Here is a 16,329-nt window from a genome sequence, read left to right as displayed (position 1 = left end):
TACTACATGCACATGGAAATCATGCCACTCCTTCGCAGGCTCACGACGCGACTGCGGGCGGCAGATCGGACGGGCTGCCTCTGCCTCAGTGTGCGCCGGGATTTGCTGCACTACCGTCAAAGCGAATGGCCTGCAGGAAGCGTGCGACGGGGCCGGGGCTGTGATTGTTTGCGCGTGTCGATGGGTGTTGGGGTGGTTCGACAAGTCGTATGATCTTGCTCGAGTCGACGGGGGCTAGCCGCAAGCCTCACCGAACAGGCAAGGTCTGGAGATCGCGGTACTGTCTTCCGTGCAACCACGCGCTGCCTGGGTCGTGTTGCGTCGCTCGCCGATTATCGTGTGCGCCAGAAGGGGACTCGGAATGCTCGCGAAGAGTACTTTTGTGTGAGTGAGGTTTGCAGCTCAGGCTCAATCGTGGACCGTCGTGAGGCGGGTTGGGTTGCGCAACCACGAACCCCTGTCCCAGCTGCATGACTCCTGCTGCACCTCATCTAAGTTTCCGCCCTCGCTAATTGCCTCTTGCATCTCAGCTGTCGTCGGAAGAATCTGGTGCCGTCAAAGATTTGCTTCCATCGGATTGTTGTGACATGTGGCAGATCTGAGATGACAGATGGGCCCTGGACGATCTCCCGCTTCTGTGGCGCGTCCATGTCTCCGCCATGCACTACCGTACCGTGGTAGTAGCGCCAACGGACAGCTGCAGTATCTAGATCGTCGACCCTCGCTACCGCAGCCGAACTTCATGAACGCACACATTCGACTGTGATTCTGGAACAATTCTCCCTGAGAGACAAAGCCACGACCCAGACATGCCCTTGTTCCAAGTCCTAGTCATAGTAGTATCTTTCCCAGCGTACCCAAGTGGCGAAACAGTGAGCTGTCCTGATGTCACCTTCTTATATTTCGAAGAGGTACACTGCGAAGAATAACCTCATCTCTTCTATCAGGACTGGCCGCTCATGCAAGAGGTTGTTTTTTTGTCGAGCTTGATGCATGCGCTCGCTCCCTATTCACAATTAGCATTACTACCTCTGCGTCTATTTCCGATTACTGATATATTACACTTTTTTGCCTCCTGACAAACTTCAACCGGAATTTGTTGAGATCAAAATGAGATCATCCATCAATACGGTAATATTGAAATGATCAAGATCACAATGTGTATGCGTCTATCTCCATCCCGAACTGACCTCGGTATCCGAGTGTGCATGCCATGCTTTTGCTACTTCGACGAAAATTTGGTCGGGGGTATTCTGCATGCGGTCTTCGCTACCATTTTGCGATCAGTATATGCGGAGAATGGGTCATGAAAAGTACCCATAATCGTGACGATCAATGGTGTGCGCTGTCAATACAAGTTTTGCAAAACGAAATCTTGTACATGTTGGCGTTCCAACAATCCTCGGTCAGAGTCTTATGGAAAGACGGGAGATGCAGACTGCCATCAAGACATGTCAACTGCGCGGATACGACAGAGGTAAACACCTACATCATCACATCTTTGTTTGTGATAGCAACCTGGCGTTTACATGCAAGTAGTATGCCCGCGCATTCTTCGAATCAGTGCCATTATAGCCCTGTATTAGGCGTTTTGATGCCCTGCTCTGCATCAACACTCCACCGTAATAGCACTGTGTTAGTAAGAAGTTCCTGTGAGATCTCAACAAAGGCGGGTCAGGAGGACAGTGCATCAAGGAAGCCTTTTGAGACCGGGTCGTCAGAGTCAAAGCAGACAGCAAGGAACATGAGCTGTGACACTTGGAGTAAGTGTCAGTGTTGAGGTATCCAGTTGAGAACAAGTGGTTCTCGACGTATGCACAGCAAGTGTGCGCTGCATTAACCACTCATACCTGTTATGCCGTGTCATACCTCATAGGCAAATGCGTGTGTGAGGATACTTTGTTCCGGTTCATCCAATCTTTCATGTCTCCAGATGGTAACTGAGTAATCGGTGTTCTTGGTAAAGTCATTGTGGCAGTCCTTCCATCAGTTCAGCGACAGTGACATGTGGCCCATCGGGCTACATCAAGCGTACTCCCACTCGCCTCGCCTTGTCACCCGGTCAACCAGCGTTCTCTTGCCAGGCTATGGACCTAGCAATAAATGAGGCTGCAGGAGCAACCGAATTCCCCAGGAAGCCTAGATGACTCATCTAGAATACTTGCTCACGTGGGAAGTGAAGCAGCTCAGAGCTCACGATCTGCACTACCCTGTTTGTTTACCCAGCCGCAAACGCAATCGAGCACTACTCACGTGGGGATCTCAGGAGAAGCGGCCAAGAGTTCCCTTTATCCAGCCAATATTGCCTAGCTTCAGGGCTGGCAGGCGGTACTACACTGATGGTAAAACATCTGAAGCTCCGGATGGGTCGTGTGCCGAACATGCAAGAAATGATCTGCCATTAGCAGTAACAGCAGGCCAAAGTGAAGCAAATTATCCACTGTCGCAATATCGATATGCCACGTCCTCACAAAAAAGCACTGTCGTAAACTCACCGCCCGTACCTGACTGTCGATCAATACGGGTGAGGAACACGACAATTGATACCCTAGAATGCGACCCTGTCACTTTGACGATTCTAGAACCCACAGCCACAGCTCAACGTATGTGCATGCGACGAAAAGCAACGTGAGCGGCAGGTTTTGTCGGATGTTAATCCGGTATGTAGTAGCGGTCCCAGGCACACGGAAAGTTTGAAGGTCGGAGCGGAGTTCGCAGGCGCCCACGGTACGTTTTAGTGACGGAGATAGACGTCAAGAGGCATGGCGTACCTGTTTTTCATCTCATGCTGAACTATCGAGTATTGTGCCTCGGCCTGGAGGCTTGTTGAATTGATACCCAGAGGATAGGCATCTTTCCCCTCGTGATGGGCTGCCACTTCTCATTAGTAGCGACGGCCCATCCAGTATTCCGGTAGACATCCAGGCTGCTGATCAGTATCTCCGCCATTTCTCTTTGGGCAGAAATCCACTTTGAGTGTTGCAACAGGGACCAGCATGGGGCCGCATTTGGCCGTCCATCTTCGGCCTGATGCGTCGGTGACCGCATATTCACGACATCAAGGAGACGAGCGGGTTTGTCTAGGTATGTAGCCTCGACCTAGCGTATCGCGGAGGCTTACCTACCCGGCTATAGCGGGTGTAGTGTGGGATCGACGCGTCTTCGCTAGCCATTAGACAACTTCGCAGTCCACCGTGTTCATCACGTGTAAGTGGCAGAGGCTAGTCAGCCTCCTACTGCAGGGCAACCCGAAACGCCCTAATAGCGTCTGGAGGTTTGCAGCGCCACGTCGTACGAGAGTCCACTCGGTAGGCGATTTTCGTAAAAAGCAAAGCCGGCGCGAAGGTCAATGGAGTATGGCCGCAAGCGCCTCGAACCCGAAAGGAATATTCTTCAATGCGCTGGCGACGTGGCTTTCACCGTGACTACGTCGTTAGTATACTCGAAGCTCAGGTATTCCTACACCGGTGAAGAGAAGGGCAGCCGACTCGAGACACTAGCCCTCCACACATGCGAGGTCTTTTGCCTATCGCATCTGATGGCGATGGCGTCGACAGCATCCCGTTGTTTGCCGAGGCGCCCTCATGGCGCGAACTCGTCTGAGCTTGGCATGTAGTCAGAAACTCTATCCCGTTTGGTGATCTTGTGCCGCTTTAACGAGCGCTTATCTGGCTGCGCGTGAATTGGCTATTACCTCTCGTAGCGTAACGTGCCGAAAAGAGCGTTTCGTGACAAGCGTAGCGCTGCCTTCTAAACGTTAAATGCCAACTTGGGCCAGAGGCGGCTCTGCACGAGGTGAGCTGTCGGCTTATGCTGATTTGCTCCTGTGCCGTCTTTCACGGAATAGTGGCAGCCATCATTGTCGAAAGCGGCGAATGATCTGTGGTGGAGCTGCCGCCGCGTGCCGACGCGGGAGGATCCAGAGATCTACGTCTCGCATTCGCATTCCAGTATCCGGGAATTCAAGGTGAAGCGACAGGGTAATCTCGCATGAAGTGAGGCGTCGGGACCTTACCGTGGAAAACTCGAGCAATGACGGGTGTCCCTCGAAGTGGCAGTTCACCAATGACAGTCAAACTATGTTTGGGGGGCAAGGGCGTGCGTGGGTTTGATCTTACAGCCCCAGCCAGATCTCTGACTGCGGGAGGGCAGATCGATGTCGTCATAGATCTGGCAGAACGAGCTGCTCGCATGCGAACGCAAGATCATCTGAAATGCGCAACCATGGCTTCCATGTCTGCGTTTCGCATGCTAGACCCTGTTGCCATTTAGGGATCTAGAGCCAAGCCGCGATTCTCATGATAGCCGGTACACCAGAGCCACACCGTTGGACTGCTAGCAGCTGCAGTAGAGGTGTGCTACTTTGCTGTACATACAATGTCCACCTGTTCCGATTAGTCGAACTCCGCAGAATGACTACCTGAATCGGTCCTTCTCTTTGCAGATCCAGTTACAACTCCACACGAGGATTTTCTTCACGATGCGCACCTAGTAAGCTAGTCGCATTGTAGAGTGCATCTAAGTGCGGCGGCAGTTGGCCAGCAAGATATCGTGAAAAGTCCCGAGCCGCCTCTTGTCGCATTTCATTGGCGCCTGTTGTGTCTTTTGTGAAGACTGCGGGCGGCTGCGAAAAAACAACTCAGCAGGATCCTTGTAACAATGCAGTCTGGTGGTGTCAGGCTTACCCCAAGGTATGTTGCTTTCTTGTTTGGCATAATCAGCCGCGCTCCTGCTCCTGGAGACCGAAAGCGATGAGCGATGCACGCGAAAAGCTCGTGCGTGACAGCGGAGTCTCAGAGCATCGCTACGAACGTGCTCAGCCTGAAGGTCCGCGGCCTACAAATCTCCTGCCGTCCGACTGCAGGATCGCAACGCATCGTCGACAACCGTCAACAAAATAGGGTCTTCCGTAAATCGACATCCCTTGCGGCAATGGCTTCCCTAAAGTGGCCATGCGAAATGATCGTACGCGCCTATAGGCCCACTTCTCCATAAGATCTCCAATCAATACGAGAGATGGCCGGCTCTATATTTCGATCGACCATTGCTTGACGCGGGTCGCCAAAAAGAGGTTGAATGTGCCATGCGGACCCTGAGAGAGCGGGACAAGAAACGTTTACTTTTTTCCGCGACGAGCCGAGCGAAAATCGCTACGCCTCGCGGGCTCCTCAACCGGAATCATGGGCGTGGTGATCATATCCTGGTTGGAGTAAAAGCCCGATGACGGACAAGGCTCGAGCTTGAAGAAGAGAAGATTTCAAAACACAATTGGCAGCTTGCGTCAGGTGTCGTACGATGCGATACTCTTGATGCATCTGAACCGGCGTGCTGGGTGATGTACCATGTCGCTTAAGCATGAAACCGAATCGGCCAGCACACATTAGACCGATTTGGGCCAACGTCCGCTAAGCCTGGATAACAGAATCGGATACATGCAGCTGCAGGTGCAGCAGACGAAAAGGGTGTGCCCGAAACAAGATCACGATCCCGCCGAGCCAGGGTAGATGATTGAGATCTCGAGTCAGCACAGAAATGCTATTGCAAGGATATGGATAACATGTGTCGCATGTTCTGCCGGCTCCATTCGCTGTCCAGCGTCAGACTTCGAGAAGCACCAATGCGTTTTTTCTGGGACATGCAGCATGTGCTTCTGGTAAGGATTCGCCTCACTAGTGGTGACTGACCGAGAGAGTAGCATGTGAATCACGCATGGACCATCTCGTCGCTTACCGATATTTACATGCGGACCAGTTTTGAGTCAACTTTTGCCGCGGATAACAAACGGCCACATCGGCCACATGACTTGCTCGTCACGTTTTCGGCTTGACCGCAATCAAGAGTGGGATACTCTCTTTGCAAAATCCGAAGAAGTACCATACAGCATGTCTGCCGTGATTGCTTTTCAGATTGTGAAACCAGTGACTTCTCAGCGTTGTCGCGAACGGAGGAGATGTGGGGCATCGCCTGTCAGATATGACACTGCGGGGCACACACTGCCACACCGATAGGATAAAAGACCAATGAAGTCGATATACCGATACATTTTGCATGGTCAAATTCAGAAGTTGAACCAAGTGCCGGACATGCAAGGGTAGGGTGTCTGCATCCAACAGGAAAGACACAACTGGAACCTAGATTGCTGGGTCAGAAATGCCAGGTACATGTGGCTCAAGCCGAACATTGAGCTTGGGATCCATGGATAGGTTCGGTGGATGAATGAGGACCAGCTCTCTCTAATTCCTTCAAAATATCGAGCAAAAGCTCCTCTCAACAAGCGACCACATGAGAGTTGATTCTTGAGCTCGATTCATCCCTCACAATGTGCGTTTTGAAACGAAACAGAGCTTTTGACCCTGCCCATTAGTACATGGGTCAGTCATCAGCGCATGATTGGATTCCGCGCCATGTAACACTGCGCAAACCGGCGCATGTCAGATGCCGGCTGCTTGGAAATCCAGACATGACTCCGGATCGGACACTCGTCAATCGGACGCGTGCTGCAAGGTGGTGTCGAGAAGTCAGCCAAAATTAGCCGTTGTGTTGTGTTAAGGCGTACCGTACATAGAAGGATGTTTTAGCGAGATTCAACGATGGCGCAACCGAGCGTCTGCGCCGGTTCAACGTTACAAGCCACCGATACCACGTTCATGCTTGCGCCTTATCCATATCGCAGACACTACAGCATGGGACGAGCGGCGGCCCTGAGAATAGTGAAGATGAACAGAGGCACTCAAAGGCTGTGGGACATGGAATATGTGGTTTGATGCATGCTGCGGCGCCCAACAATCACGTTGCACCCAATATCCAAAACGGTGTTGAACGGTGACCGGACCGGAAAGATGACGCCGACAGTCACTTCACTCGGCTTGCGCATATACTCAGACCGTCGTCAGCCGGCGTGAGGAACATTCCGAGAGGCCCTTATGGTTGCATCAAGGTTCGCAGGGTACGAGGCGTAAGTAGTAGGAGATGACGAGCGTAGATGGCTGACGGTCCCACTGGTACAGCTGGATCGCTACGGAGACTTGTTAATAGCGTACCAGCGATCTTTGGGTCGGTTACGGTCTGATTATATCGACTTGACAGCGCCGGAGCGCATTGTTCATAGCACAGACGTTTAACAGACGCGAACGCACGACGATGCCGTCGTGCAGGAGGTGATTCCATGCGTTACACTAAACGCGTGTAGGCGTCAACGGTCAAGCGCTTGGAGCTGCATGGTTCGGAGGAGGATGGAGCCAGTGCAAATAGTTGAGGGGGTTTAGCGACTACTGACGTAACGGAGAGGTACGCCTGCTTGCGAAGCAGAAGTGGGACAGAGCGATGGCAGGAAATGGGCTGATGGATAGACAGGCCAAATGCACGCGATAAGACTGGCTCAGACGTCTGATGGAAGTCCATGAATCGAAGCCTGTCGGGCCGATGGGATCTGGCGAGCTGAGATGGTTCTTCGGCACCATGTGCCTTTTTCTGTGAGGGCGCTTCTGGCGTCCGCAGCCCCGCTGCACTAATCGCACTGCCACCGATTCAGATGCGCGGGCACCCCTGGGGCGATGGAGATTCCCGAAGTGGTGTCAGGTTAAGTGCCTGGCAGGAAGTTGCGATAGACCGTCGGCGGAGGGTTGGTGCCCAACACATGACTTCTGGCGCGCGGCGGCCGCAAGTGACAGCAGTGGAGGGCTCCGGTACCGACCAAGTGCTGTGCGAGGCGTCGGCGCTGGTGGGTGACAGTTCGCTGGCTGTGGGCGCCAAGGGACGGAGTGACAGGACGGGCGTGGGTGCAGGCCGGGGTGGATGCATGATGGAAGCTCGGTTGCATCTCGATTGCATGCCACAACGATAATTCGTGCCATGGCGGCGGGCTGTTCCTGTTCGGGCATGGGCGCATCTCACCTCGTGTGCGCGGGGTGCCCATTCGCGCGGATGGCGGTCGCGATTGATGTCCCTGGTCGTAACGGCTGCGGATCGAGCAGAAGAAATGGCGACGAGCCAGCCCACGCCCAAGCCGCCACCGCCCAACGGACGTGGGCCCGTCATGCAGCATCGCCATGGCGCCTTGAAAAATCAGACTTGCTGCTTTTAGGGGGCTGCGCGATCTGATCGGGCAAGCGTTGCAAGGGCGGGCGTGGCGTGTCGCATATCCTTGCCCTTTGGGTGGACGCTTTAGGAGCCCGCTGGAGCGCTCGAGTGTTGCATCAAGAACACCCAGCGACCGCCCTCTCCACCCACATCCTTGCTGGGGCAAACAGACGTGCCGTATCCAGAGCATCCTAGTCCGCGCGCTGCACATCCTCGTCACACTGAGCGACTACTTGCTGCCGGAGCGGTTCATCTCCGATCGCATCTGCTTTAGCCCGCTGCGGTTGTCTTAGCCCTCGTCTCCTCTCACACCATGCCTGCAGGCATAGAGGAGGCGCTGAATTCCGCGTAGTGTGCTGTGAGATCACGGGTTTTGTCTGATCGCCGCTCCTCCGCCCATGTCACACCTGCCCATCTCTTTTCCACATCATCCAACACACCAGCGCCGCCTCGGAGCACCAAGAGCGACGCACAGCAAGAGACGGACACATAGTGCGGTATTGAGTGTGTATCGACGCAAGCGATCCTTCCACGGCCGTCGTGCCCGCGACACTACGTCAGCCACAGCATCGACAAGAGAAAGAGCGGCAGCGACAACAACATCAACAACACCCGGTATTCTGCCTGCCTACCGATCCATTCGTTGAAGAAAAAGAGATCCGGACGTCGCCACTGCTGAAATCCGGCTTCTGACTGCAATTGCAACATCACTGTGGGGCTTGGAAGAATCGGACTGAATTGCTTGGCCACGCTTGCGGAGGAAAGAGCAAAGTGAGACGCTTCGTGGCGACTGACGTTGTGCGGGAAGGAACGACCTCAGGTCTCCGTGCTGGTCAACGTTGTGCGGGAAGGTACATCAACGTCGCGGCACCCACGATTCCCCGCCATCGCGTTGCCGCAGCAGTTCGCTGTCGCATCCCACCACCACGACCCGTCCGACACAGGACCCACCATGGAAACCATAGATGCCGGCAACAGGCAAAGGTATGTTGTTTGACCCCCCGCTCCCTTCCCGCCGTACGGGTGCTGACTGTCCGCCGTAGCATTGGTCTGCCGTCAATCAACCACATGGACGCCGATAGAGTCAAGCGCGAAGAGGTCGAGTATCAAAGAAAACACTCTGCCGCCGCTACTGCTACCATGCCCAGCCCGTTGCACCCCTACGCGGGGCCGCCGCATTTGCACAGCAATCACCAATCGTCAGTCGCCAGCGCAGTACCCGGCTCGCTTGGAGGCCTACTGTCTCCTCCCGACTCACGCAGGACCTCTGGCGACGAGAAAGAGTCGCAACGACCGACGGCCCGGCAATCCCTGCCATCGATACATGAAGCCCTAGGTTCGGAACAGCCGCTGCCATTCCCAGCTACAGTGCCTCCACCTTCAGCCATCACTTCAGCTCCTAAGCATTATCATCCCCAGTCTGCTGCTGCTTCTCCCGCCGAGCCACGGCCACGACACTTTCCATCTGACCTCCAGCACGCCAGCCAAGGACCCTCCAACCCATTCACATACCCAAGAAGTCCATTTGTCGGGGCCCCGGCATCACCCACAGTCTCCCGACAACCGCCTCAGGTTCAGTCAGAAGCCCTGCCTCGTCCGCCCTTCTCAGATCCACGGCCGCCGTATTCTACCCCTCAACACAACTCAAAACTACCTGCCCTTCACCCACTGAAGACTGCACAATCTCCGCCACCGAGCGCAACTCGCCCCAGCGTCCCATATCCATCATATCCGCCACCACCAGCCACCTACGAGAGCCCTGCTCCTCCATCAACGGGACCCATGAACCATCATTACCCGTACACGCAGTATCCCCCTGGCTATCCTTCATCGGCCCCCTCAGCAAGTGCTCCTAACTCTGCCTACCCACCGGCAAGCTCGACCTACTCTGCCCCACCCCGTTATCCCCCACAATCGTGGCAGGACAACTCCGAAATGGCTCGCCTGGAAGAGAAGAAGATCGGTCGATCAAGTCTAGCTCCATACGGCGAGTCAGTCAAGCGCCATCTGGAGAGTTTCGATCTTGAGGCTTCCCTTAACGAGATGGCCGACGGGTCTGGACGCATTGCAGAGTTTTCGAAGATCTACAGACAGCGCGCCCATGAGAACCAACGCATTGGCATGACACCACAGTCAATGCCCCGGTTAGAAGAGGTCGACGATATGCTTAAGCAAAGCGAAAGGATTCAGATGTCCCTCCAGCGAATGCGAGACGTCGTTTTCAATCATCAACAGGCGAGCATCGTGGAGCCTCCTCAGGATCCACGGTATAGACCGATGAATGGCTACGATGACAATGCAAGTAACTACGGTGACGACAACAAAGGCATGGGCGGCTTTGCTGGTGGCGACAACAAGACTCGGAAACGAGGCGTAAGTGATCCACACCCCACCAACTGACTACTCTTACTGACACACCTGACAGCGAGCTGCGCCGCCAGGTCGATGCCATAGCTGCAATAGAGCCGAGACCCCTGAGTGGCGAAGAGGGCCAGATGGCGCCAGGACCTTGTGCAATGCTTGCGGTCTACGTAAGTAGTCAACTCACAATAGTAGATGTGTTCCCAGACTGACGTTGCCTTCAGACTATGCAAAGCTTACCCGCAAAATGGGTGGCAAGCAAGCCATGACCAGCTCAAACTTACGACCCAAATCCATTGACCATGGTTCACCCACGATGTGATTGTCGACCACAGTAATTTCTTAACTCGACATATCGCCCTTGGAGCCGTACATATTTGCTTCGATATCTTTCTGGGGCTTGTTACCACCATCACACGTCTCCATCATCTTCACTACATAGGAGTGTTGGCGCAGATACTGTTTGCATTTACAAAGAGGGCCCATGCCTACTGGCGGGTCTTACTAGAGACCATGACCCTGTTTCATTCACATTTTCGGCGGGCCCATATACCATTTTTAGGGACGTCATTTGCAGACGGCTTGGTCGACTCTGGAGGAGACGGCGAACCGGGAGAACCGGTGCCTCCGTGTCAACACACCGATGTTGCCCACAACGGATCCAGAACATCATGCTACGCTCGGCACTAGGGCTTCACGTATACTACGGTCTATTTCTTGCTTGTCTTTTAGTAGTAGTAGTTGCATTTTGGCACATACACAAGGGTTTCCAGGCCCGCAGACTGGCTGAAGGCGTTCTCTGTATATCACCATCTGCTAGGATGGCTCGATCATAGGTCGGGCGTTTCGGTGCGCCGAAACAAGCGCTTACCATCTCACGAATACTGTTCTTCTAGGCATTCTTGCGCGACACACTTTACTAGAAGTGTGCGAGTCTTTGGGGATTTTGACAGGCGTTTACAAAGAGATACCACCGGCTTTCAGGCCCAGCGACGTAGAAGTTATTGAATCTAGAAGTTAATACCTTATATCCTGTTTCACTCTGCGCATCACAGCCGTATGATAGCCGCTGCTCCTCGAGGGTATGGAGAATGGTGCCGCAGTGCTCGCACCACAGCCCACGACTGACGCAGGCTCGTCCCAATATAAACAGGCTGCCCGCATATTGTATCATCTGTCAAATAACAACTCATCGGAGTCGCACCTTGCAACCCAAGTAGCTGCAGAAGGCCCAGAGTAGCGAGGACACGATAACCTTGCGTTCTGGTGCCCCCAATATGCAAGGCGATGTGCACCTCGACGATGCAAAGTGTGCGGCACGCCTAGCAGCAGCCGATCCTGGTCGTGCAGTACCGCAGTGGCGGTTGCTTAGCTCAGACAACACCACCGCCCAAGAAATGAGCCGGCTTGGTAGAGCGAAGAAGAGACATGTCGTCGATGCTTTTGGAGCCAATACTTGCGGCGCAGTCGGTATCATGCCACCGGAGCCCGCGGCCCGCGACAATGGTATCCAAGGGGACCCTTTCGCAACGTACATTATCGGGATTCTCAACCTAGGTACGCGGCGTGGTCTTGCGCCAGTAGGAGGGCTTCGCGCGGCGTAGCGACAGGCGTGCACGTGGTTGAAGACAGCGGTAGGCGAGGCGCATTGTGGACAGCAGGAGACTACGCCGTGCGCATTCGCACATGCGGGCTCGCTGTCAGGATGCCCAACCATGTTGCGCAAAGAAAGATGGAATGCGCGCACAGCAGAAGTGTCACAGTGAGTTGATGTCGTGACCAGCTTACCAAAGAGGCAAGCGTCATCGGCGGGGCTTTCCTCCTCGGAAGGGGCCACAGGAATTGCTTACTGCATCGCGCATTAATAATCCATACACCCGACTCTAGCTCTGCAAATTGCCCGTCGATGCCAGCGGAGCGCGTAGGAATTGTCGTTCCTTCAATCGCCCGCCATTCGACGATCCCTTGATAACGCAGGAAACCGAGGCGTCTGCAGCGCGTCCAAAACTGCAAAAGCCCTGCGTTGCATCAAACCCCGCTAAACGTCCTATAATCTGCAGTGCTCCCCGAACACCTCCCCGCAATCGCCGTTCAAGACGAGAAGCCACCCATTCACACGTCTGCTCGGCCCGCCCGTGCACCAACCCGCATTGGACTGCCTACCGCAACGCCTTACAGAACTTGGGGATGGGTCTGCTGTGAGATCCGTGCTACTTTGCGCGCCGCCCTCGCTAATGCCATATCAAGTGCTCTTGGAACGCCTCTTGACTGGCCAGAGGCCAAGAAAGTCGCTGGCCAGGTCAGGTCATGGGGAATTGAAGTACGCTCCGTGACAAGACCCCGGAGGACTACGTACTGATGTGATTGACAGCAATTACTCGCTATCTGGCGCAATGCTAAAGGCAAGGAGAGGGATGCCCTTCTTTGGGGAGATGAGGTGAAGGATTACTATCCGCTCGTCCGTTGCAGCGTCGGCGACTGACTGCCGTCCAGATCGAGTACCTGGTTGTTTGCTATGACCAGGACAACCGCAAGGTCCGACTGTCGCTCCGTCAGGCTGATATCCTAGCTGCGCTGGCCAACGATGAGAAGCTTCTGCAGCAGGGCGGCGGAGTGCCTGACTTGCAAACCGGAGACGCCGAGTGAGCCTGACTGTCCAAATTTGGACGTCTTGTACTGACCATGGCAGCGCAAAGGAAAACCCGGCGCCGGTGTTCCATCCTGAGTTCGGCAGATTCATGCTCGAAGCAACTCCTGGGAAGCCCTGGGGCATTGGCTTCAAGGACCTGCTTGACGTTGAGCCAAACATGAAATGGAGGTAGATCACACCACCTCATCGTCGATGAAGTGATTGCTCACCTTTCTTGCAGACGAACCATAGCGAAGGATCACATGGCACAGACCGAGTTTCCAATCACATTAACGACGTTCCCCCGTCTTGGATCGGCCGATTGTATCGTACCATCATATCCTGTTTCAGGACCCAAGCTGCGCTCCCAGTTTGTTCCGGACGAAATTGCCAACCCACACATTCGCTTTCCCACACTGGCAGCAAACATTCGTTGGCGGAGGGGCCGGAAGGTCGAAGTAAACGTCCCTGTGTTCAAGGACGAGAACACGCCATGGCCGTGGAAGGATCCTACAGTCAACTATGACATGCACAACTGGCCTGAAGATGATGACGTGCGCAATGGCGCTGCCAAGGACAATTACATCCACATGGATGCCATGGCTTTTGGCATGGGAAGCTGCTGTCTGCAGATCACTTTCCAAGCAAAGAACATTGAAGAGGGAAGGAAGATGTACGACCAGCTCAGTCCGATAGCACCTATCCTGCTAGCATTGACGGCGGCGACCCCCATCTACAAGGGCTTCCTGGCCGACACCGATGTGCGGTGGAACCAGATTAGCAGGGCGGTCGATGATCGTACGCCCGAAGAACTTGGGGAGAAGGTAAGTCATGTGCTTGTTGAGTATCACGAATCCGCTGACACGTCATAGCCGCTCAAGAACGACCGATGGCGACTACCCAAATCTCGCTACGCATCAAACTCAACCTACATCTCCCAAGATCCTCGCCTACGTCCTGAATATCTTGACCCTGATCTCATCATTGACAGCGACATCAAGCAACGGCTAGTCGAGGGTGGCATGGACGATCTCCTAGCGACACACTTTGCTCACCTGTTCATCCGCGACCCCATTGTCGTTTTCGCCGAAGATCTTCAAGAGTTGGACCTTACCAAGGCCGACCACTTTGAAAACCTGCAGTCGACCAATTGGCAACACATGCGCTTCAAGCCACCGCCAGCTGGTTCCGACATGGGCTGGCGCGTCGAGTTCCGGCCCATGGAGATCCAAATCACAGATTTCGAAAATGCTGCATTTTCGATCTTCATTGTGCTACTGACCCGTGCTATCCTCTCATTCAACCTCAACTTCTACATTCCCATCACGCTGGTGAGCGAGAACATGGAAACTGCGCACATCCGCGACGCTGTATCGACGCAGAAATTCTGGTTCCGAAAGGACCCTTTCTCGGCACACAAGTCGGGCGGAACGGGTACATCTACACCAGCTGGAAATGCCAGTCGCCCAGCCACGCCCACCGGCCCAGTGGAAGACGAGTACGAGCAGATGACTATCAATGAAGTCATCAACGGAAAGACTACTTCCGATGGCAATGGCTTCCCGGGTCTCATCCCGCTTGTGGAATCCTACCTCAACAGCATGAACGTCGATGTTGAAACACGTTGCGATCTCGCCACGTACCTGGACCTGATCCGCAAACGCGCCAATGGAACATACTGGACTGCCGCCAAGTGGATCAGGCATTTCGTCCAAACGCATCCAAACTACAAGAAGGATAGCGTTGTTGGAGACGACATAACATACGATCTCGTCAAGGCTGCCGAGCAGATTACACGTGAGGAAGGCAAGGATGGCTTAGGTGTGGAGATGCTGGGCAAGCGTCGTTGAGTGCGATGAAGCCACACAGGGACATGATGGGGGAGACGTGTTCCAGTACATAGATTCCATATACTGCTTGCATATAGAGACCAATAGTAGATTTCGAGTTCTAGGACAATATCGGAATTATACAAAACGTACTGCAAGCTTGCTCCGTATGATTCGATAGTGATGTATAATCAATGTGAAGCCTCGATCCCGTCGCAAAGAAGAAGAAGGAAAGGACCGCAAAAACCTCTATCAACCCTTCGTGTAATGTAAGCGTGACAACCCGCATATTGCCACCCCTTGACCGATTTCAGATATCAAAAGCTGATTGATGCTCGATGCTGCGAGTCTGTCCCCATGATCAGTAAAAGGTGCACCGAAAGTGGGGAGATAGTGTTCACATACCATGATGAACCAATGTGCCAGCGAACCAGCGCTCAACACTCTCCAGTCTCTCTTTCTATGATCGATCACATAGTCGCACACTGGAGACCAGGAGACGACATCTCGTTGATCTTGGGCGTAATCTTGCACCTTGGCTTCTTCGTCTTTGGCGCCCGTTGCTTGCTGCTGCTAATGCCGTGTGGCTTGTGCTGAGAACGGGACTGGGTGGATGGAAGAGAAAATGGGGGCCGTGTAGTGTCGTTGACGAGTATGCAGATGTTGAGAATTGGGAAATCGAGACTGGGAATGATGGCCTTGGTGGAGAGGTAGAAGATGGAGAGCTGAGCCAGCAGCAGCTGTGAGATGGTTTCCAGCATCGTGTTGTTGTGTTTGATGAGTGTGGGTTGTGGGTTGTGGACTTTGGTGGCGATGTTATGGTTGGTAGTGCTTGAAGAAGATGCTTGTATAAAGAATGTCGATTCTACTGCAATATTGGACCGTGAGATAAAATGGAAGAGGAGTAGGAGTCGTGTCTGGAGATTGAAAGAAGTCGATATCAAGGTATATGTGGATGCATGGACAATGAGCTGCCAGCTGTCTACCTGCTTACCATTGTTGTTGCTTACCATTGTATCGTCGCAAAGAACATGGCAAGTGAAGCTGTGCTGGACAAAGAGCGGCGAATGTTTCGGCTTCATGCTATTGTTCTGGGTACAGTGTGTACTTACTCTCACTTTGCTGCTCGCCCTGGGTAGTGATGACATGCGTTCTGTTAGTGACGACGTATGGCGGTATCGATCAAGCACTGTCGTTCCCGACGATAGGAGTCGTTATGAACATGTGTCTTATACTCCGTTCGATGTGGTACTTCCGGGTGAAGGAGCGTCGCTGAACAATAGCTACTTACGAAAATGAAAGTGACGTCACTGCTACCAACCCGACTTCCCACGATGCGCTGACGGAGATGCATAGAAGCTATTCCAACAAAGTTCATAAGACATATATTACTACTATTTACATTTCAATGACCAGCATTATTTTACTACC

General features: G+C 53.7%; 2 protein-coding genes across 2 annotated transcripts; both read left to right on the top strand.

Annotated features, from left to right (window-relative positions):
• Positions 1-9,065: 9,065 nt before the first annotated feature.
• On the top strand, positions 9,066-10,762 carry J4E90_005257 (uncharacterized protein; the record flags this gene model as incomplete). Its single annotated transcript, XM_051434813.1, has 4 exons — positions 9,066-9,070; positions 9,123-10,452; positions 10,505-10,610; positions 10,665-10,762. The coding sequence occupies 4 exons, from the start codon at positions 9,066-9,068 to the stop codon at positions 10,760-10,762; spliced, it is 1,539 nt and encodes a 512-aa protein (XP_051290837.1).
• Positions 10,763-11,837: 1,075 nt separating this feature from the next.
• On the top strand, positions 11,838-14,919 carry GCS1 (Zn finger-containing GTPase- Activating Protein for ARF; the record flags this gene model as incomplete). The annotated part of the gene is made up of 7 exons (XM_051434812.1): positions 11,838-11,997; positions 12,501-12,760; positions 12,812-12,877; positions 12,934-13,082; positions 13,130-13,258; positions 13,311-13,893; positions 13,942-14,919. 7 exons carry the CDS (start codon positions 11,838-11,840, stop codon positions 14,917-14,919), a joined length of 2,325 nt encoding a protein of 774 aa, XP_051290836.1.
• Between the last annotated feature and the right edge of the window lie 1,410 nt (positions 14,920-16,329).

The sequence above is a fragment of the Alternaria incomplexa genome (genome assembly GCF_024043165.1).
Source record: "Alternaria incomplexa strain BMP 0042 chromosome Unknown scaffold_7, whole genome shotgun sequence".
NCBI lineage: Eukaryota > Fungi > Ascomycota > Dothideomycetes > Pleosporales > Pleosporaceae > Alternaria > Alternaria incomplexa.
The sequence above is the reverse complement of the archived record's forward strand: the minus strand, read 5'-3'. Positions and strand labels throughout refer to the sequence as shown.